This window comes from Myxine glutinosa, chromosome 14 (genome assembly GCF_964187855.1).
Source record: "Myxine glutinosa chromosome 14, kmMyxGlut1.1, whole genome shotgun sequence".
Classification (NCBI taxonomy): domain Eukaryota; kingdom Metazoa; phylum Chordata; class Myxini; order Myxiniformes; family Myxinidae; genus Myxine; species Myxine glutinosa.
Window position 1 is genome coordinate 35061012 of NC_136274.1, and position 23565 is coordinate 35084576.

Sequence of the window (23565 nt, forward strand, 5' to 3'; positions counted from 1 at the left end):
CATTCATGTACGTACATGTGCCGTGTCTGCATTTTAAAAATTCATTTTCTCGGCAACCGATGGTCCGATTGATATGAAATTTTCACCATAGGAGGGCCTCCTCCTGTGGAATATTTTAATGATTATTATGACGTTATAGGTCACGTGATACAGGCGCCATCTTTGAAAATATTTGCACCTCTATATCTCTGAAACCACTCCATGGAAAAAATTGAGACCTGGCTCATTGTCAACGACTCCCCATGGGGAATAGGATATGTCAATGGTGATGTCATTGGTGCCTTCGTTATGATGTCATAATTCGACAAATACAACACTTATCCATCGACCATTATTTTAAAAAATTCAGCAGCTGTTGGTCTGATGGACACGAAATTTTCACCATAGGAGCGCCTCTTCCTTTAGCATATTTTAATGATAATCATGACGTCATAGGTCATGTGGTACAGGCGCCATCTTGGAAAAAACGAAAAACGTTGCACCTCTATATCTCCAAAACCGCTCCATGGAAAAAATTGAAACATGGCTCATTGTAAAGAATTCCATATGGGGAATAGGTGTTGTTAACGAGACGTCATCGTTGCCATAATTATGACGTCATAATTCGACAGGTACAACGCTTAGTCTGATCAATTTGAAATGTATTGAGCGTGATCAATGCAACAATTATATTAGAGAATATAAATTTATGTCATCGTTCACGTGGTCTGGCAGCCATATTGGATCAAATAAAAAAAGAATGTTCAAAAACACAAGAGTTGGCTCGCAACAACTTGACTGCGCAGGGTAAGTATTCTATGAATACCATCTAGTTGCCTTTTTGTGAGTGATGCCAATGATTTTTAGACCTGTAGATTCTACAGCATTTAGGAAAGAGAAGTGTGAAGCATGGAACCTTCTTTTTTAAGAGAGAGTAGTATGTTATTGAGATCCAGACAAAGGCCTTATATCGGCAATGAGAAATCCAGGTTTACCAAAGGAGGACTGTATGACGGAGGATACTATACTGGGTGTGCAACTGAATTTTGAGGCAGGATTAAATACATGCTTTGACCAATAGAGGATGTGACTGATGGTGAGGGTAATCATTTCAAGGGGTTATACCTATTTCAATGGTTGTGTGGGATGGACAGGTGGATCTTTTATGTGATCTTTCTCGGAATCTTGATTCAAGAGTGATGGGTTAAGGTTTGACGGTTTTAAATGACAGTTTCCAAGTGTCAGATAAGCATCTAATTCTGTCTTTGGAATGGGGTATGTGACGGAATAATGTGAAGTGTCTGCAAATGCTTTTAAAGCAGTGAAATCACTTCAATATTTGGCAATGTCCTTCCTTCCATCTGTCCATCCATCCATAAAAAATAAAGAGGAAGGACCTTTCTAACCCATTGTGTTTAATTATAAAGGGTTCTAAAGTGTAATTCTTGAGTATTTTAAAGGGTGATTCTAAAGGGATCTAAAATGTAATTCTAAAGTGTTCTAAAGGGCAATTCTAATTGGTTCTGAAGGGTAATTCTAATGGGTTCTAAAGGGTATTTCTAATGGGTAATTCTAAAGAGTAATTCTAAAGGATGAACCACCTTTAGAGGCCATTTTTCCCCGCAGAGCAGGGGTTGGCCTTTTCCGGGCACCGTGGTCCCCCTTTTTGAAGCAATGTTTTATGGCCGGATGCCCTTCCTGCCGCCAACCCTGTTAGTCACCTCTTGCGACACACAGGGAATTACCAGATAATAAAGGGTAATTCGAGAAGGTTCTAAAGTGTAATTATAAAGGGATCTAAAGGGTAATTCTAAAGGATTCTCAAGGGTAATTCCAATGGGTTATAAAGGGTAATTCTAAAGGATAATTATAATCTACTATATAAGAGAGATGTCTGTCTGTCTGTGTGTTGCCATTTTTCTCAGAGATGGCTAAACGGATCTTCGTCAAACTTTCAGAGGTTCATCAGTGAGTGCCTGGGAGTGTTTTAGGCCAAAAAAAAAATTATGAAAAAAAAAAAAAGATCGTTTTTTTGGAGTTTTTTTTTTTAATCGCTCGATAGTGCCTAAGCCTTTTAAAATTAATCACAGTTATATACAAGTACACATTTGCATAAATAAATACAAAACAAGTACACATACATTCAAAGTACACCGCCGCATGCCAAATAATTAAATATGCTGCAGCACGGCATTGCCGGGGCGCCTCCGGCGCCCGGCAATACCGCAGTGCAGCTCATTGAGGCTGCATTGGGAGGGAGAGGTGTACACTAATTGATTGATTAATTGTATAATTAAAATCAATAAAAGATTATCACAAAATATTTTCATAATCAATTGGCTAATCGCATAACTAAACCACTAGTGCTTCATCCGAAGATGTATCTTTTAGAAATTTAATTGAATAAGTCATTTATAAAAAATTAAATAATTAATTGATTACTCAATAAATAATTAATCGATTAATCAATAAATAATTAATAGATGAAATGATTAATCAATAAATCAAAAATATCCTTGATAGCCACATCACTTGGTCACTCATGTCCAAATATTAGCTTCCCAGCTCAAAAGGTGCCTGAGATATTGGCCAAATGAGAAAGAAAATAAATAAATGATTAATAATGAAAATAAATAAATAATAATCATAAAAAAATTAAATTATTAATCAATTTGGTCAGAGAACACATAAACTACCACTATTTCATCAGAATCTGTAACTTAAAAAAAAAAAAAAAAAGTTGTCATTAATCGAATAATTAAATAATTAATTGATTAATTAATAAATCAAAAATATCCTTTGCAGCCAAATCACCTGGTCATTGGCATGTCCAAATATCAGATTCCTAACTCAAAAGGTGCCTGAGTTAATGGTCAGAAGAGAAAGGAAATTTGATTAATTAAATAAGTACTTAATTAATCGCTAATAATTAAATAACTCCTCAATTTATTGATTAATCAAAAAAAAAAATACAGTTTTTGAGAAAGGACTTGCTCACTCTTGTGCCGAAATTTCAGCTTCCTAGCTCAAAGGATAGCTGAGATATCGTCCTGACAACCAAGAAAGAAAACAAACAAACAAGAAAACAAGAAAGCAAGAAACCAGAGTGAAAACTGAGTACTCTCTTTCAGCGCGCGTCACAGCCGAGCCCCCTTTGGTGCCCGGCAATGACGATTTGCAATGCCTGGAGATGGCATAGGAAAGGAGCGGTGTACAACAATCACCACACATTTGAATACAAATAAATCAAACAATTCCAGAAGTGTACGAATTTGGTAGTACAGCTTCCTCTTTTTCCTGATCGGCATCACACTTAACTCAGAAACATGATGAACGCCACATTCACCCACCAGCATAGATATGAACCCCCTTCCTCTCCTGCCTCCCTCCCCCCACCCCTCCCCTTCCCCCCCCCCCCCCCCTTCTTCCCCTCCCCTTTATTCCTCCATCCGCTTCCCCCCCTCTCCCCTCATCACCCCTTCCCCTCCCCCCACCCCTTCCCTTCCCCCCCACCCCTCTCCTTCCCCCCTCCCTTCCCCCACTTCCCCACCTCCCACCCTCCCCTCCCCTTCCCCCTCTCCCCACCTCCTCCCCGCCCGGCAACGCCGGGTACTTCTGCCAGTGGGTTATAAAGGGTAGTTCTCGAGGGTTCTAGAACGCAATTCTAAAGGGATATAAAGGGTAATTCTAAGGGGTTCTATCGGGTCATTCTAAAGTGTTCTAAAGGGCAATTCGAATTGGTTCTGAAGGATAATTTTAATGGGTTCTAAAGGGTAATTCTAATGGGTTATAAAGTGTAATTGTAAAGGATAATTCTCATGGGTTATATAGAGTAGTTCTCGAGGGTTCTAAAGGGTAATTCTAAAGGGTTCTGAAGGGTAATTCTAAAGTGTTCTAAAGGGCAATTATAATTGGTTCTGAAGGATAATTTTAATGGGTTATAAAGGGTAATTCTAATGGGTAAAGGGTTCTAAAGGGATTATAAAGGATAATTCTAAAGGGTTCTAAAGGATAATTCTAATGAGTTCTAAAGGGTTATAAAGTTATCAGCATCTGGAAGTCCTGTAACTTGCATGGATTCCACACATACTGCCAAACTGCACCGCTTCCTTCAGACATGGGTGCGATTTTTTTTTTCTAATACAAAAGAATTGGAGTCATGAAATTGTAAGAAATTCGTCCCATATAATTGAAGCATATGTGGAACAAAACTGAGTTCAAGACACGCTTTAGGCACTCCGGCTTCCGCTAAGAGGTAATGAAAGAAACACCATTGTGTGCTAAACTCAGACCATGAGTGATGGAAGTCAGTGAGCCAGGAAAAAGATGGCGTTCTATTCCACAGACAAAAAGCTTGGCAAGCAAAGCAGGGTGCCAGAATGTTGAATGTCCGAGATGTGTTCAGCGAGATAGCCGTGAGTTTTTATATAAGTTGGGGCATCCATCCATCTTTGAGAAAAGAGTTGCATATCCAAAGTTGAGTGCTTGGGATGGAATCCAAACTGATTATCTGAGATCAGGCCATTTTAGAAATAACAGTCTTTGGCAGTTGTGCTTGCTGGCCTGCTGTTGACTGGATAACTTTTAGGCATAGTAAAAGGCAGCCAAAGGTGAAGGACAAATTAAAGAGAGAAGAGAGAAGACAGAAGCAGCAGAGACAGTATATTTAATTTAACAAGATGCAATCAGGACTTTGAAAAAGGTGACAAGTTGGAGAGTTCAGCCTTAGTTAGGGCTTTGGGAGCTGACCAGGAAAGATAGAGGTGAAAGGGAGAAAAGGTTTGGAAGAAGAAGGGAAAAGATGGGTGGATCATTAGGTCATCTCATCTCGATTTTTGAAGAGATTAACTTATAAAATTGGTTGTGATGTCTGAATGTTTGTCTATCCGTCCGGTCGTCCGTCCGTTCACTTTTTGCTATTTTTGCCACTTGTGCCTGATCATCTGGCTGATTGTTCTGAAACTTGACACATGAATATAAGACAGTAGCCCACACATTAATTCAGGCTTCAATTTTTCGATTTTTGATCCTGGGGGCTCCCACGGGGGTTTGCCCCCTGAAACTTCGGATCCCTAATTGTCACTTATTTACTAACCAATTGCTCTGAAACCTGATACAGACCTTCTAATTGATGGCCTGCACAATTGCTCACTCAGGCTTCGATTTTCCGATTTTGGATCATGGGACTCCCGGAGGGGATGGGTGGGGGGAAGGGGATTACCCCTTGTAACTTTGGATCCCTACTCGTCCCTTATTTACCAACCTAATGATCTGAAACCCGATACAGACCTTCTACTCGATGGTCCACAGGATCGCTCGGTCTTGGATGTTTCGATTTTTGTATCAGGGGGGCCTCCTGGGGGGGTAAGGAGGGTCCCCCAAAATCAGCAGAGGTCTGAATTACAACCTCAAGAGGTGAGTGTCAGCCCACTCGGGATCATCTTCTTTTTTAAAATAAATGTAGTTATTTGGACAATGCTAGCCCATTTGTCCAATTGTTCCCACTTCCCAATTCATTGTCAGTTTGCTGTCTGTCACGTCATTCTTCAATGAGCCGAGAGTTTGGATATAAAATGGGGAAAGGAAGAAGTAGAGGTGTATATATATATATTGTTACAGACACGACTTTGATGTTAAAGTGGGCCGAGCGGAATGGCCGTCGTGTCCGCACAAATTACCCGACTATACTCGACGTCGACGAAGTCGCGCGATGCTGGCTCAATAAGAAAAAGAAGACACCCGGCTGGATTACAATAACACAATACAACACCAGGGGTTCAGTTCTCAAGACCTCCGGAGGAGGTTATATTAAGGCGGAAGGTTAGATTACAACTACAAGAGGGACAGCATAGAAAGACAAGCACTTAGACACAATCTTATATTATTCCCAACAGACGACAGATAAACGGGACAAAATGCTGACTCACACGGGGATTGATGGCAAGGAAAGGCAGGTAGCGATGGCTCCAGGTGCACCTGGGCTCAAAGGTCAGAATCGACTCGGTCCGGTCCAGAGATGCGGGGAGGTCGCAGCGCTCGGATGGCGTCCTGTCTGCTCAAGCTGGGGGCGCATCTGACTCAGCGCTCGCAGGTGGCTTTCCTTCTCCAAGCTGGGTGCGCATCTGACTCAGCGCTCGCAGGTGGCTTTCCTTCTCCAAGCTGGGTGCGCATCTGACTCAGCGCTCGCAGGTGGCTTTCCTTCTCCAAGCTGGGTGCGCATCTGACTCAGCGCTCGCAGGTGGCTTTCCTTCTCCAAGCTGGGTGCGCATCTGACGTCACATCCGGCGCGGGGCCGCGTATATCCGGCGGGGAGTGACACGCCCTCGGCTCGTTAGCTCCGCCTCGTGGAATCGGCACGTTGCTTCTCATTGGGTGCGTGCGGGGGGTTTACCAGGCTCCGCCCTTGACGAGGAGCTGACAAGGAGCCCCTTCGTGGTAACCCCGTGGAGCGCATGGTCTATGGCGCTAATCGAGCCGGTGTGAGGACGCATCCTCCCCCGCTCCGCCGCCATCTCCTCTGTTGTTGTTGTAATTGTTGGGGAAGAAGATGGAAGGAGGTATGGGAAAGGTCCTAAACTCACTACTGATGCCATATAATCACATTCTGGTGCAACGAAGAGTCATAATTAATGGAGACGAGGCCTTAACTGACATAGAATAAGAATAACTAGGAAGATGTCCGAAAGTTGTCTACGTGTGGTGCGGTGGACCTGGGCACGACATTTAATGGGGGAATAAGGGGAAGGTCGGCTCTACTGATTGTTATTTACATGCAATGGGACTAGGGAATGGGGGATCGGGGAAAGTTGGGGAGTATTGGAGAAAATAGGGGAATATTTACAAGCGGATATGGAGGCCAAATTCCATATTCGCAACATTGCACCCTTCTCTACCCTCGGGGCGTCCCGACCCGATAAATTTTTACCTACTTTAGTGTGGCACGCAATGTAGTTCCCTCTACTATTAACTCTACCCTGAGTGCGACAGTTTTACAGATATTCACAAATGAGTAAATATGTCCCCCTGCGACGTTGCACCCTTCTCCTCACAGAAACACACCCACAGGATAACCGAATCCGGAAAGAATTCTCAAACTAAACATACAGCCGGTAGGGAGCATTATTTACAAGACTACGCTGCTATTTACACTACGATCCAGGACCTGTTTTTGGAGGGACACATGCAGATGTTATGCATAGAGAGAGAGCGCGCTTGCCAACATCGATACACCAACCCACGAGTGCTCTGTGGCCGACGGCCTTTAATAACGTGCAGAGCACCCTTCCCGAGCATCAACAGCACCACCCCACCACCAATCGGTGCAGTCACCATTGTTCAATGATTAAAAATAAATGCGACAACCCCTAACCCTGCAGGTGTCTCTTGCTCTTCTTGTGGTGCACTTGGTGTCAACTAAAAGTGGTTCACCTGTATGGCATAGGTGCCACGTTGACCCATAGGTCCATCCCCGGGTGGTGCTTGGCCGCAAACGAACTGCGGTCCATTGTGGGTGGCCACAAACATTGCGGTCCATATGGTGTATCGATCCCGGCAGCAAACAGCGAAAGTGCAGGCCCACAACTGCGCAGCCAGCACCTCTCTCTCCTCTCTCTCTACCCCAAAGCCAGATCCTCGGAGGTGGGAGACAAAAGAAGCAGACAAGTGAGTAAGGTGGTAAGGGCGCAAAAGTGCACGCAATGTAAGGTGATGCACACTGGGGGCACATGGGAACCAGGTGAGACAGGTACGTTCCTATCGTACGCCCCCCCCCCCCCACCAGGTAACCTACATGGCCCCTCCCTTACCCCTTACTGTATCCACAAAACACAACACTACCCATAAACATCTACTTTACAAATCAACAAACATCCCTACTGTCTTCCCCGTTCCTCCCATATACCAAATTCGTCTTCTCTCCCTCCTAACCAATCAAATTTGCCATTTTCAACTCTCATCAAAATTTGCCATTTTCAACTCAACATCAAAATTTGCCATTACCAATTCAACATCAGTCCCTCCTAGGGAGGGAGAGATGGAATCACCCCAATGTCTCATCCACGTCGTGATGCGTCTCACAAATCCACACAGCAATCTCATTTCCTGCAACAAACAAAGAAAACACAGGTGTGGAGTCATCATCATCACCACAGGTAAGTGGCTGCGTATGGTGCGACAGGTTCATCAATCCTAACTATTTCCTAAATGACTTTAACAACTTTACACTACCCGGGGTCTTTCTCCGGCCAAACCATTGGCCCTCTTACACTACGGGTTCTAAAAACCAATTCCCATTGGCCAAACTGTGGTGCTCTTCAATTTGGGGTCTCACTCCCCCGATTCATCTCCCGGTGCCCTCGCACAATTTCTGGGCTGCGGCGCGTACCTCTCCCAGTGGGTCTACCCACCTGCACACCTCCACCACTGCAGTTGCCTCCGAGCTTACCTGCTCCTTACCCTAACCTAACTACCTGGGGAAGGCCCTCTGGCTCTCTTCCCACTCGGTGCCCTCTCTGGCACTGGGCTACCCGGGTCCATCCTCCGGATCCTCGGGCCCCATCCACAACTCTACCGGCTCCCAGAGCCCACCTGCGGCCTCACCTGGCCGACATCCTCACAGTGGTGGAGTGCTCAACCAACTACACACACTAACAGGCTACACGCCCAGCCATTTCCACAACACTAATGCACCCATTCACAACACCATTCTGCAACCGCACCACAAATGCCAATATCCAACCACAATTTACCTATACCCTCTACCTAACACTTACACTACCCGCCCCGGGTACTCGTGAAAGGGGTCCACTCTTCCCCCATCCACCCCTTCGCACCATGCACACCACTCCGTACCACTCACTCCAACTCTCTCCACACACCTGTACCTGCACACCTGTGCTCTCACACCTGGTGCCACCTGCACCCTTCTCTCCCCAAGCGCATTCGCGCTGATCCACACACTCACTACTCATACACTGCTCCACACACCTGTCCAGTTGCACACCTGTGCAATCACACCTGTTCCATCCTCACACACACGGCATCATTTCAGCTAACTACTCCCTTCTGAAACTTGCGCTTCCCAGTCGTCCCTTTAAACTATTGCGCTCCCACGTCATTATCATCCACACTAATCTACCTGCGTCCCTACTACAGGTATCAGTCACTAACTAAACTTAACGTCACCTAATGTCATCTTCGCTAGATCCCTACAATATAACCTAACCCACCCGGGCTAGTTTTCACTGCCATACACCCCATAAACTATTGCTCCTTTGCCCCACTCATGGGAAAGGTGGCAGGGATGCCATCCCACCACATCGGGGGTCTCTCACTACCAATTTTGCACATCAAATTTCAACAAATCAAAAATTTGCCAATCACTACCCATCATCTGCCAATCACTACTGCCAATCCTTTGCCAATCACCAAATTTTGTTTTTCTCCAATTTTGGGTCCAAAACACTAACCTCATCACCCGTCTACTCACTAATACCTCTCGGTGCGCCAATTCCCGTCCAAAGCCCGGCTTCGTAAAGCCAAGCAATGGATGCTGGTTGTTCTGTGCCTGTGGCTGGCTGCATCCTGCCTTCGGTGCAGGGAAGGAGGTTTACCCGGCCCGAGATCCCACGCACCTTCTCGGCACGGAGCCATCCCATGGCTCGATCTCGGCCTGCCGGAATGCCTCACCAAAAAGTGGTCGCCATGACGACTCTTTCTATCGGGCCGCCCGCTCCGCCTAGTGGAGCACGGACGTTCAAAGCGAGGCCCAGCACGGATCGCGCACGGCGGTCCTTTTGAACCCGCCGTGGCTCGGATCCCCGCTGGTTCTCGCGGCACGCGAAGCCCGGCACGCACCGAGGGCCCGCTTCGGCTAAAAGTCGACCTGACCTTTAACCCGTGTAACGTCGATGCTTCACCTGCATGCTTACACCCCGCAGCCCGTTCCTTGCTCATACATGCAGCTGTTCCCATTCTCCTTGTACCGTTCCTTACACACCCAGGTACACCCATTCCACTCACAGCCTTGGTCACACACCTGACCACCGAACACTTTGGCACACATTCGTTGGTAGCACACCTCACCAATACACCTCTTCGCGCCCCCTCCTCGGTCACCTCCTCTGTGACAATCACAGGTGTGCCCTCATTCGCACACCCAACCACGTGCCTCACTACCAATTCCAGCGTGCATTCCCACTCACGCTCTACCATTCCAGGTGTGCATCCTTCCATCCCAGGTGTACATCCTCGCTCACCTGTCACAACTAACTCACGCTCCATGTCACTCTCACTACTTTCACCTCCATTCCTGACAGCGCACTCACCCTTACTCTTGACAGCGCACTCTTTCCTCATGCACCTGTCCGTCACACACCTTTCTCGCGCACACTCTCCCGTTACACCCTCTGTAACACTCACCACAGGTGGACACTCTTCCTTACTTCTGACAGCGCACTCTTTCCCCATGCACCTGTCCGTCACACACCTTTCTCGCGCACACTCTCCCGTTACACCCTCTGTAACACTCACCACAGGTGGACACTCTTCCTTACTTCTGACAGCGCACTCTTTCCCCATGCACCTGTCCGTCACACACCTTTCTCGCGCACACTCTCCCGTCACACCCTCTGTAACACTCACCACAGCACGCTTCCATGTGCTCCCTCGCACACGCGCTACGACCGACTCATTCTCGCCAACACCCTCACTCCTTGGCATGCACTTTTTCCTCACACACCCCAGAGTCGGACTTTCTCGCACACCTCCTCTTTCGCACACCAGACCTGTCACACACTTCACCAGTGGCCTCTCACGAACACCCGGGTCTATTTCGACCCCCAAGCTTATTAAATCCCCTGGCGCATCATACGCACGACCATATTGGTCACCACTTACACCGGGTCCTCTTCCTCTTCGCTTCTCCTCCATCACCTGCGAATCCCTCATCCGGTTAATGAGCACATCACGATCCAAACACAGCCTTTGGACCAATTCTTTTATCTCCTCTTTTATCTCTTTGTTATCCCCTCTCCGTCGCTTCTTAATTTCGCTCACCCCTTCTTCCACTTCTTCTAATTTGTGCTTCACCTCTTTTATTCCCCGGTACGTCTCCTCAAGCTCGTCCTCCAAGGCTACCTTGACCGTTTCCATGTGCGTCCTCACCTGCCGGTCCTTCGTCTCCATTACCTCTATCACCTCGTCCAACCTCGTTGTCAGTCCCTCACGTACCATCTGACATTCCCTCTTCGTCGCCACCAAGTCATCTTTTAGTTCTCTCTGTGTCGCTTTTAAACCTCCTAATACCGCAGTGTTCCTTTGAACCTGCTCCACTAACTCCGTCTGTCCCACCGTCAGCTGCTCCACCTCCTGCGTCAGGTCCTCTATGCCCCCTTGCAATTTTACAGTCCCCTTTCTCACCTCCTTTTCCATGTGCTCCTCACAGTGCCTCACCTCCTCGCGCACTCCTCCGACCTCCTCACTCACTCCTCTTCTGATCTCCTCTCCCATCACTTGCATCTCCTGCCCAGATGCCACCCTCATCTGCTCCATTTCCTCCCTGTGAGCATCCAGTTTGGTTTCTACCCCCATTCTGACCCCCTCTATCTGCTGCTCCATTTGTTTAACTTCCCTTTCCGCTTGGTCCCTCATGTCCCTCAATTTGCCTTCCATACTGTTTTCTAACCCCTCTAACCCATTTTTCACTCCCTCTATTTGATTCTCCTGGGCAGCCATTCTATTTTCTACCCCCTCTAACCCATGTTTCACCTCTTTTATCCCGTTGTCTAACCCCTCAAATTTCTTTTCTAATCCCTCACCGGTACCCCTCATTTGGCCCTCTAATCGCCCACTATCAACCCTCATTTGGCCCTCCAATCGCTCACTATCAACCCTCATTTGGCCCTCCAATCGCTCACTATTAACCCTCATTTGCTCACTCTGAGCATCCATCCGGTTCCCCAATTGGTTACTCTGCAGTTTGAGGGACGCCTGCATTTGCGCCATAAATTGCTCCATGAGGACCTGCATCTGGGCCATCCCTCCCACTTGTGCAGCGGGTGCGGCCGCCGTAGCTATGTGCGAGGCGCCATTTCGCGCGTCTGCTACCCCCGCTGTTTCGCTCTCCTCATGTCCCTCATGTCCCTCAATTTGGTCCTGGACCGACCCTGCTTCACTCTCCCCTACCGGACCCCAGCCGTCTTGATCCGCCATAGCGCGACTTGCAAAATTCGAGTTTCGTAAAACAAAACAAATTTCGGCCGCTCCAAATTTTGACCAAATTTTTTTTTTCCTCTATTCGTTTTTTTTTTTTTTTTTTCAAAATTTGGTCGGGCCTCGAATCTCACTCCCGACACCAATTGTTACAGACACGACTTTGATGTTAAAGTGGGCCGAGCGGAATGGCCGTCGTGTCCGCACAAATTACCCGACTATACTCGACGTCGACGAAGTCGCGCGATGCTGGCTCAATAAGAAAAAGAAGACACCCGGCTGGATTACAATAACACAATACGACACCAGGGGTTCAGTTCTCAAGACCTCCGGAGGAGGTTATATTAAGGCGGAAGGTTAGATTACAACTACAAGAGGGACAGCATAGAAAGACAAGCACTTAGACACAATCTTATATTATTCCCAACAGACGACAGATAAACGGGACAAAATGCTGACTCACACGGGGATTGATGGCAAGGAAAGGCAGGTAGCGATGGCTCCAGGTGCACCTGGGCTCAAAGGTCAGAATCGACTCGGTCCGGTCCAGAGATGCGGGGAGGTCGCAGCGCTCGGATGGCGTCCTGTCTGCTCAAGCTGGGGGCGCATCTGACTCAGCGCTCGCAGGTGGCTTTCCTTCTCCAAGCTGGGTGCGCATCTGACTCAGCGCTCGCAGGTGGCTTTCCTTCTCCAAGATGGGTGCGCATCTGACTCAGCGCTCGCAGGTGGCTTTCCTTCTCCAAGCTGGGTGCGCATCTGACGTCACATCCGGCGCGGGGCCGCGTATATCCGGCGGGGAGTGACACGCCCTCGGCTCGTTAGCTCCGCCTCGTGGAATCGGCACGTTGCTTCTCATTGGGTGCGTGCGGGGGGTTTACCAGGCTCCGCCCTTGACGAGGAGCTGACAAGGAGCCCCTTCGTGGTAACCCCGTGGAGCGCATGGTCTATGGCGCTAATCGAGCCGGTGTGAGGACGCATCCTCCCCCGCTCCGCCGCCATCTCCTCTGTTGTTGTTGTAATTGTTGGGGAAGAAGATGGAAGGAGGTATGGGAAAGGTCCTAAACTCACTACTGATGCCATATAATCACATTCTGGTGCAACGAAGAGTCATAATTAATGGAGACGAGGCCTTAACTGACATAGAATAAGAATAACTAGGAAGATGTCCGAAAGTTGTCTACGTGTGGTGCGGTGGACCTGGGCACGACATTTAATGGGGGAATAAGGGGAAGGTCGGCTCTACTGATTGTTATTTACATGCAATGGGACTAGGGAATGGGGGATCGGGGAAAGTTGGGGAGTATTGGAGAAAATAGGGGAATATTTACAAGCGGATATGGAGGCCAAATTCCATATTCGCAACAATATATATATATATATATATATATATATATCTATATATATATATATATATATATATATATATATATATATATATATATATACATATATACATATATATATGGAGTGGAAGATGTAGGCAAGTATGATTAAAGACCAAGGGTGAGAAAGTCCAATGTTGTGGTAGGAGGAGCTGGTAACAGGCAACAGTTCGGGGAGACAATATAGAAGGGCTTTATTTTCTACACAAAATCTAAGCTGATGGAAGAGGTTGTTCCTTGAACTTTTGACGCAAGTCTCCTATTGGGAAAACACCGTAAGTGCAAAGCCAGTGATCAAGTCATCCGTTCCTGCAGCTCTTGAAGAGGAATCCAGCAAGGCGGCTTGGAGGAGGAACAAATGATGCGCAGGATGTGCAAGTGAGTGACTTCCTTAAATTTTGGGAACCTGCTCCACCTCTTGGGCCATGATTTGAAAATATAATGCAATGAGAGTGTGATTTTCATGTTGGATGCAGCTTGGAAAGGAGGTGGATTGAACTTATAACCAGAAATGAAACTGATTAATTGGGAGAATGGTTTATCTTGTCTTGTAAGTTATGTGAACTTTTTCACTAATTTTACAATTGCATCTACTTTTGTCCTAATAATAAATTGATTGCCACGTGGAGACTTTCCTGTCCGTTTATTGGACAGTTACCGACATGGTAATCTACAGGCATGTCAACTTGTTTATTTGTTTCAGGCACATCCCTTTTTCAAGCACATTTGCTGGTTCGAATTGCAGGAAAGAAAACTTCAGCCTCCCTTCAGGCCCTGCCTGGTAAGTTGTTTTGTGTTTTTTATCCTTGCACCCACTCTTGCATCACGTCCATGGCATCATGCTGGTTCGTGTGCAGTCTGTGGCTGCTGGTTGCATCATTTTCTGGGGGCATGGCTGCCGCTGATGCAGTGCTTCTCTATAACCAGTCATCTGGTACTCATTTTGCCGACCTCAGAAGGGGATGACAGGCTGAGTCAACCCTCCTGGTGTTAATTCACGGACTTGACCCGGGCTCAAACTTTGGACCCTAAAATCTCAGGCCAGACAAGTTAACCGTTAAACCAACCCCAGGCTCATGTCGTCATTATTCTGACTTTCACAAACCCCGTGCATCCTTCCCATTAAATATACAATTAACTCACATGCTTCAATACTGGTTCGCTCACTTGCAGAGCAAGACTAATATAGAGTAATTTTGAACGATATTCTGACTTCTCAATCGATACACTGAGACAACATGTAACAAGGTCGAATAATCTGTGTAAAGCAAAGGACAAAAGTATCAAATACTAGTGCATTTGGAGATCTCGTGAGATCTTGTCGGGGCGGTCACGGTTTTTCGAAGTTGTTCCACGATCTTCACGCACGCTGGAAGTTAAGTAATTGTTCACAATTGTATTTTTGTCGAAACTCTATTTATCTTATGTGTGTATACCTATAGTGTCTCCCTCAGAAGATTCTCGATGTTAATCTTTCACACCTGTATAAAATAGTCGAGTATTTCGTGCCGCGCGGCCTAGTTGTTGAAGCTTCCTACCTTGAGGCTTGGTTCTCTCCGGGCATCCAAAGTGAAGTTATTTTTCCATTCGTGTGTTTGTCAAATTTCAACTCGTTATTTTATCGTCTATGCGTTATTGTTTGTTTATAGTTACTTTTGGTTTGAATTTCCTGTAACTCGTAATTAATTAATCGTGTTCTGTTTGCTCCGCGTGTGCGGCCTTGTACCCTGAGGCTACCCCCGTCGGTGGTTGTTAACTTAAGTTCCCTACTTCGTGTTTTGCTTGGTTCTTAGATTTTTCCCTTCTACCCCGAACATAATACTCTTTGTCTAACGTTTTAAATCCCCACCCCCCCCCCCCACCCCCCAAAAAAACCAAAAAAAAAAAACCAAAAACATTTATTTTCCTTTCTCCACGTGTGCTTAGGTCTCATCGTGTATTTCTGTCCACGTGTGCTGTTTGCCCCGCCCCCATTATCTCCTTGCCATCCACCTTTTGCCCTGTTCACGTGACTCGTGGTTGTCCCTCTCGGCCCTCTCCCAGTTGATATTTTGTGAATATAACATTGTTCTTCACGGTTCTGTTTAAATATTATTTAAATATGTTTAAACTTTCCCCTGCAGTGTTTTATTCAGTGGTATATTACAACATACTGTTACAGACGCGGTTTTAGATGTTAGTTTACCGAGCGGTTTGGTATTACCGTGTCCGAACAGTTACTCCCCGATTAGAACCCGATCCCGCCCAACTCACCCGATTCCACTCGAACGTTGGCCGAATCGCGCTACGCTAAATCAATGATGGAAAGGACACAACGGCTGGGATTAATGAAACGACACAAGGGGGTACAGTTCTCAAGACCTCCGGAGGAGGATATAATTGGTGATGCAGAAAAGGGTAGATTACACGGCAAGAGGTAAAGCACAGAAAAGATGGGCACTTAGACACAGTCTTATCTTATCCCCGACAGACCACAGACAAACGGGACAAGACTGACTTACACAGGGATTGATGGCAGGGAAGGACAGGCAGTCGATAGCACAAGGTGCACCTTGGCTCAGGGGCAGAATCAACACGGTCCGGTCCAGAGATGTGGGGAGGTATTTCAGCGCTCGGAGGTGGCGTCTTCTCTCTCCAAGCTGAGGGCGCATCTGACGTCACCTCCCTCTTCCCTGCGCATGCTCAGCGGGGAGTGACACGCCCTCGGCTCGTTGGCTCCACCCCAGATGGAATCGGTCCGCCGCTTCTATTGGGTGCGGGGGGTTACCGGGCTCCGCCCTTGACGAGGAGCTGACAGCGAGCCCCTGCGTGGTAACCCCGTCGGAGCACATGTTCAATGGCGGCTAACCAAGCCGGAGTGAGGACGCACACTCCCCGCGCCGCCGCCGCTGTTGTTGTTGTTGTTGTTGTACCATGAGGAAGAGCTGCGGGGAGGTATTGGGAGGTCCTAAACTTTCTAACAGTGCCATACAATCACATTCTGGTGCAACGAAGAGTCAGAATTAATGGAAACGAGTCCTTAACTGACATAGACTAAGAATAACTAGCAAGATGTCCTATAGTTGTCTACGTGAGATGCGGTGGACCTGGATGCGACATTTAATGGGGGAAATAGGGGAAGGTCGGGTCTACAGAGTGTTGTTTACAGAAAATGGGACTAGGGAATGGGGGATTGGGGATAGTTGGGAAGGATGAGGAAATAGGGGAATATTTACAAGCGGATATGGATGGATGTAAATCCCATATCCGCAACAATACTGTTTTTCTTCCTATTTAAAAGGCTTTTTTCAATTTCCTCTCCAACCCACTCCACTTCAAAAAAAAATAATTCAATCTCTTATACGTCTCCCTCACCACATGTTCTAAATTCACATTCATTTCATCCCTCCTCCATCGTTCTTAATCGGATCGCTAACTTGAAAATCACAATAAACCCAATTTGTTATCAATGTTCGTCTTTCATTAATCATCCACTTTCTAAACTCCCCTCTTGCCCCTCCCCTCCAAATCCCCCCCCTTGCCCCTACACTCATAAACTCCCCCCTTGCCCCTCCACTTCTAAACTCCCCCCTTGCCCCTCCCCTCCTAAACTCCCCCCTCACTCCTCCCCTTCAAAACTCCCCCCCAACCCCTCCCATTCAAATCTCCCCCCCATACCATTCCTCTCCAATTCTCCCTCCTCCCCCCTCCTCCTCCAAGCTGCCTCCTCCCCACTTCGACTCCCTTCTATCTCATACCTCCACCTCCCCCAACCTTCTACTTTCCTCTGCCCCCCTCAAACAACCCCTCACTGTGCCTCATCCCATCACCATCAAACCTTTCGTCCTCCTCATCCTTCCCTTTCTTGTAACTCTTCTGTAATCTCTGACACACCATCAACTGCTCTCCCTACCTCCCCCTCTCATCCTTCATCTTACCCTACCCCTCCCCTCCCCTGTCCTGTACCCGATGCTCCCCTCTCTCTTCATTAACGGTATGGACCTCAAACATCCGGGGCCTTCGCTCAAACCTGACTGATCTCTCCATACAGGTTGCTTCTGACAATCCAGACTTGATCTGCTTAACAGAAACTTTCCTCCTTCAAGATGTCTCTGATTCCTTAATATCTCTTCCTGGTTACTCCCTCCTCCGGTATGATAGACCTGAGCCTCGTCCTGGTGGTGGGGTTGCTATCCTTATCAAAAACTCTCTTCCTCACTCTCCTTGCACTGCCCTCTCTCCACCTCACCCCCAGGAGTACCTCTGGCTACGGCGTCCTCTCCGCTCCCTCCTTTTGTTCATATGTGTTCTGTACCGTCCTCCAAACAGTGATGACTCCATTTACATTTCACTGTCTGACAACATGGACCAACTTCTATCCACTCATCCCAACTCTCTCTTCCTCATATGTGGCGACTTCAACTGTCATCATGCCAGCTGGCTGGGTGTGTGTTCCTCTCTCACCAGTCATGGCACCTCAGCCAAGGACTTCTGTGACTTACTGGGATTGACACAATCTGTCAATTTCCCGACCCGGATCTCAGCCAATGGAGTATCTTCTCTTCTAGACTTGGTTATGACAAACTTCCCTGAAAATGTCTGCTGCTCTTCTTCTGCTCCAATCGGTTCTTCTGATCATGTGCTTGTTAAAGTGGACATCTCTCTGGCCATTCTCAGAGAGCCTCCTCAGCGTCGCCGAGTCTGGCATTTCACTCAGGCCGACTGGCACGGTCTTCAAGCAGCCATCAATCATCTGGACTGGTCTCCCATCTCCACTGCCTCTGACATCAATTCTTCCTGGGAATTCTTCCAAAGTAAACTGCTCTCTCTCTCTCATGCACAGATTTATCCCATCTCGTCTTCAGTTGTCTTACCCTTCCTCCCGTCCATGGTACACTGAATCTTGTGGTGAGGCAGTTGCCCTGAAACAACTTGCCTTTGCCTCTTGGAAGGCAAATCCAACTGAAGGCAATCTCAGTTCCTTCCACCAAGCTCGGTACAAGTGTGTGTCTACCCTCAGGAGTGCCAGGAAGCACAATCTCTCCACACTCAAGAATGAACTCTCAAACCTGTCTCCTTCCTCCAAATCCTGGTGGCATCTGGTCAAATCCGTTTCTGGTGTTTGTTCCCCCTCCATCCCCTCCCTTACCTCAAATGGCTACACAGTTGACACCGCACGTGACAAAGCCGAATGACTCAACTCTGTGTTTGCCTCAAAATCTTGTGTCCCAAACCCATCTCTCTCTGTTCCCACCTTTCCCAGTCGAACCCAACTGCTCCTGGACTCTGTGTCCTTCTCTCCTGACAAGGTGGAGAAGTTTTTGTCAAACCTCGACTCTGATTCTGCAACTGGACAAGACGGCATCAGCCCACGGGTCCTAAAATCCTGCTCTGCCGCTCTATCTCACCCTCTCTCTGTTCTTTTCACCCTCTCTTTTGCTCAAGGTCATCTGCCAACATCCTGGAAATCAGCAAACATCATCGCTTTACACAAAAAGGTGCAAAAACAGATCCTTGCAACTACAGACCAATCAGCCTGCTCCCAATTATCAGCAAAGTCATGGAATCCATCATTGCTTCGGATATGATGCTCTCCATGCTATCCATCTCCATGCTATCCATCGAAATCGAAGTTAAGTAATTGTTCCCATTTGTATTTTCGTTATAACTATTTATTTTATGGTGTATATATTGTCTCCCGACGAAGATTTTCGGTGCAAATCTTTCATACCTGTATTGATAATCGTGTTAATTCGGGTCGTGTTTTGAGGCCTTGTAGTTGTACAGTGAACACTGTACAACCTTGAGGCTTTGTTTTTCTCTCAGCGGTCCGTGTTTTTGTGATCCAATAACTTTCGTTCTCTGTTTTCCCAATCTTTTCACCCCATAGCCCTCTTCCTTGTGTAAATCACAACTCAAAAAAATCCAAAAAAAAAACATTTCCTTCTCTGTTCTCATTCGTTGATTCATTCTTATTCGTTCGTTCGTTCGTTCGTTCGTTCTTCGACCACGTGTTTCTCCCCCATTTCCCCAGATAGATTGTCAAATTTCAACTCGTTATTTTATCGTCCATGCGTTATTGTTTTGATTATAGTTACTTTTGGTTTGAATTTCCTGTAACTTGTAATTATTTAATCGTGTTCTGCTCCTCGTGTGCGGCCTTGTAGTTGTACCCCCGTCGGTGTTTGTTATCTTAATCGTGTTTTGTTGGCTCTTAGTTTTTTTCCCTTCTACCCCGAACATAATACTCTGTCTAACGTTCTAAATCCCCACCTCCCCCCCCCACCCCCAAAAACCAAACAAACAAAAAAAAAAAAAAAAACATTTATTTTCCTTTCTCCACGTGTACTGTTGGCTCATCCTGTATTTTCTGTCCAGGTGTGCTGTTCGCCCCGCCCCCATTAACTCCTTGCCATCCACCGTTTGCCCTTCACGTGACTCGTGGTGGTCCCTCTCGGCTCTCCCCCCGTTGGTATTTTTGTGCACATAAGATTGTTCACGGTTCTGTTTAAATATTATTTAAATATGTATAACCTTTCCCCTTCAGTGTTTTACTCAGTGGTATTTTACAACATGCTGTTTTTCTTCCTATTTAAAAGGCTTTTCTCAATTTCCTCTCCAACTCATTCCACCTCAAAAAAAAGAAATTCAATATCTTATACGTCTCCCTCACTACATGGTCTAAATTCACATTCATTCCATCCCTCCTCCATCGTTCTGAACCGGATTGCTAACTTGAAAATCACAACAAACCCAATTTGTTTTCAATGTTCGTCTTTCATTAATCATCCACTTTCTAAACTCCCCTCTTGCCCCTCCCATCCAAATCCCTCCCCTTGCACCTACACTCCTAAACTCCCCCCTTGCCCCGCCACTCTTAAACTCCCCCCCTACCCCTCCACTCCTGAACTCCCCCCTTGCCCTTCCACTCCTGAACTCCCCCCTTGCCCTTCCCCTCCTAAACTCCCCCCTCACTCCTCCCCTTCAAAACTCCCCCCCAACCCCTCCCATTCAAATCTCCCCCCATACCATTCCTCTCCAATTCTCCCTCCTCTCCCCTCCTCCTCAAAGCTGCCTCCTCCCCACTTCGTCTCCCTTCTATCTCATACCTCCACCCCCCCCAACCTTCTTCTTTCCTCTGCCCCCCCTCAAACAACCCCTCACTGTGCCTCATCCCTTCACCTTCAAACCTTTCATCCTCCTCATCCTTCCCTTTCTTGGAACTCTTCTGCAATCGCTGACACACTAACAACTGCTCTCCCTACCTCCCCCTCTCATCCTTCATCTTACCCTACTCCTCCCCTCCTCTGTCCTGTACCCGATGCTCCCCCTCTCTCTTCATTAACGGTATGGACCTCAAACATCCGGGGCCTTCGCTCAAACCTGACTGATCTCTCCATACAGGTTGCTTCTGACAATCCAGACTTGATCTGCTTAACAGAGACTTTCCTCCTTCAAGATGTCTCTGATTCCTTAATATCTCTTCCTGGTTACACCCTCCTCCGGTATGATAGACCTGAGCCTCGGCCTGGTGGTGGGGTGGCTATCTTTATCAAAAACTCTCTTCCTCACTCTCCTTGCACTGCCCTCTCTCCTCCTCACCCCCAGGAGTACCTCTGGCTACGGCTTCCTCTCCGCTCCCACCTTTTGTTCATATGTGTTCTGTACCGTCCCCCAAACAGTGATGACTCCATCTACATTTCACTGTCTGACAACATGGACCAACTTCTATCCACTCATCCCAACTCTCTCTTCCTCATATGTGGTGACTTCAATTGTCATCATGCCACCTGGTTGGGTGTGGGTTCCTCTCTCACCAGTCATGGCACCTCAGCAAATGACTTCTGTGACTCACTGGGATTGACACAATCTGTCAATTTCCCGACCCGGATCTCAGCCAATGGAGTATCTTCTCTTCTAGACTTGGTTATGACTAACTTCCCTGCTAATGTCTGCTGCTCTTCTTCTGCTCCAATCGGTTCTTCTGATCATGTGCTTGTCAAAGTGGACATCTCTCTGGCCATTCTCAGAGAGCCTCCTCAGCGTCGACGAGTCTGGCATTTCACTCAGGCCGACTGGGACGGTCTTCAAGCAGCCATCAATCGTCTGGATTGGTCTCCCATCTCCACTGCCTTTGACATCAATTCTTCCTGGGAATTCTTCCAAAGCAAACTGATCTCTCTCATGCACAGATTTATCCCATCTCGCCTTCAGTTGTCTTACCCTTCCTCCCGTCCATGGTACACTGAATCTTGTGGTGAGGCAGTTGCCCTGAAACAACTTGCCTTTGCCTCTTGGAAGGCTAATCCAACTGAAGGAAATCTCAGTTCCCTCCACCAAGCTCGGAACAAGTGTGTGTCTACCCTCAGGAGTGCCAGGAAGCACTATCTCTCCTCACTCAAGAATGAACTCTCAAACCTGTATCCTCCCTCCAAATCCTGGTGGCGTCTGGTCAAATCCGTTTCTGGTGTTTGTTCCCCCTCCATCCCCTCCCTTACCTCAAATGGCCACACAGTTGACATCGCACGTGACAAAGCCGAATGCCTCAACTCTGTGTTTGCCTCAAAATCCTTAGTCCCAAACCCATCTCTCTCTGTTCCCACCTTTCCCAGTCGAACCAAACTGCTCCTGGACTCTATGACCTTCTCTCCTGACAAGGTGGAGGAGTTTTTGTCAAACCTCGACTCTGATTCTGCAACTGGACCAGATGGCATCAGCCCACGGGTCCTAAAATCCTGCTCTGCCGCTCTATCTCACCCTCTCTCTGTTCTTCTCACCCTATCTTTTGCTCAAGGTCATCTGCCAGCATCCTGGAAATCAGCAAACATTACCGCTTTACACAAAAAAGGTGCAAAAACAGATCCTTGCAACTACAGACCAATCAGCCTGCTCCCAATTATCAGCAAAGTCATGGAATCCATCATTGCTTCAGATATGAAATCTTTCCTCTTCTCCAATGGCTTGATCTCTGATCATCAATTTGGTTTCAGACCAGGTCACTCTACTCTGGACATGCTGCTTCTGCTGTCTCAACAATGGATGGAGGTCCTCAATGCCAAACAGGAAATCAGAGCTGTCTCCCTTGACATATCACGTGCCTTCGATACGGTCTGGCACCCAGCTCTGCTCACCAAACTCCCTTCCTATGGTATCCATGGAAATCTCCATGCATGGCTTGCGGACTTCCTCTCTGGTCGTAGTCAATGTGTGGCCCTGAATGGATTTCTCTCATCTCCCCTTCCCGTCCAGGCTGGAGTTCCCCAAGGCAGTGTGCTGGGCCCTGTGCTTTTTCTGGTCTTTATCAATGATCTCTCCGACTCTCTGGAAAATCCTCTGTATCTCTTTGCTGATGACTCCACTCTCTGCCGCTCCATTCCTCTTCCCTCAGATCGGCAGTCTGCAGCCTCCTCACTCTCTGAAGACCTGGACAAAATCACAGACTGGTCAAACATGTGGAACATGTCTTTCAATCCTGACAAATCTCACACTCTTACTATGTCTCTCCGAAAAGATCGACTGGACAACCCTCCCATCTACTTTCTCAACAATCCTCTCCAAGAAGTTCTGTCGCTCAAGCTTTTGGGTCTCACCATCTGCCATGATCTTTCTTGGGAAAACCACATTTCCAAGCTGGCCTCCAAAGCCAGTCGCCGACTGGGCATCCTCCGTCGTGCGAAGTCCTTCCTAGGCACACCTGAGCTCCTCACCACATACAAGGCTTTCATCCGCAGCTCAATGGAATACTGTTCTCCCCTATGGGCTGGTGATCCTGCCTCACACCTGGCTCGGCTTCACGCTGTTGAATCCAAAGCTTTCAGAATCATTGGAATCTCCCGCGATGAAGCTATCTCTGAGGGCCTTTCACTCACTCACCGCAGGCAGGTAGGTGGTCTTTCTGTCTTCTACCGACTCCTCTCCGGCCTCGCTCCCCCAGCTCTCTCTGTGCTCTGTCCCCCAAATATTCCTACAGGTCGCACAAGATCTGCCAGCCACCCTCTGATGGTTAAACTGCCGA

The 23565-nt window shown here is 47.3% G+C and overlaps 2 protein-coding genes across 3 annotated transcripts in view; one reads left to right on the plus strand and one right to left on the minus strand.

The window, feature by feature from the left end:
- LOC137418387 (la-related protein 1-like) overlaps positions 1 to 7718 on the minus strand; it is a 169794-nt gene extending 162076 nt beyond the window's left edge. The window contains exon 1 of the mRNA XM_078768470.1: positions 7408 to 7718. Coding sequence (XP_078624596.1) covers positions 7408 to 7503 — 96 coding nt within the window. The 5' untranslated portion in view covers positions 7504 to 7718. The remainder of the gene's footprint in view (positions 1 to 7407) is intronic.
- The window catches only part of LOC137417262 (ribosomal protein S6 kinase beta-1), a gene marked incomplete at its 5' end in the record, with an annotated part of 59911 nt that overhangs the window by 27463 nt on the left and 8883 nt on the right, over positions 1 to 23565 (plus strand). For both annotated transcript variants that reach the window (XR_013621436.1, XM_078768471.1), the window contains 2 exon segments: positions 13887 to 13949; positions 14275 to 14352. Coding sequence is in view for 1 of the 2 variants with exons in the window: in XM_078768471.1 (XP_078624597.1) it covers positions 13887 to 13949; positions 14275 to 14352 (141 nt within the window).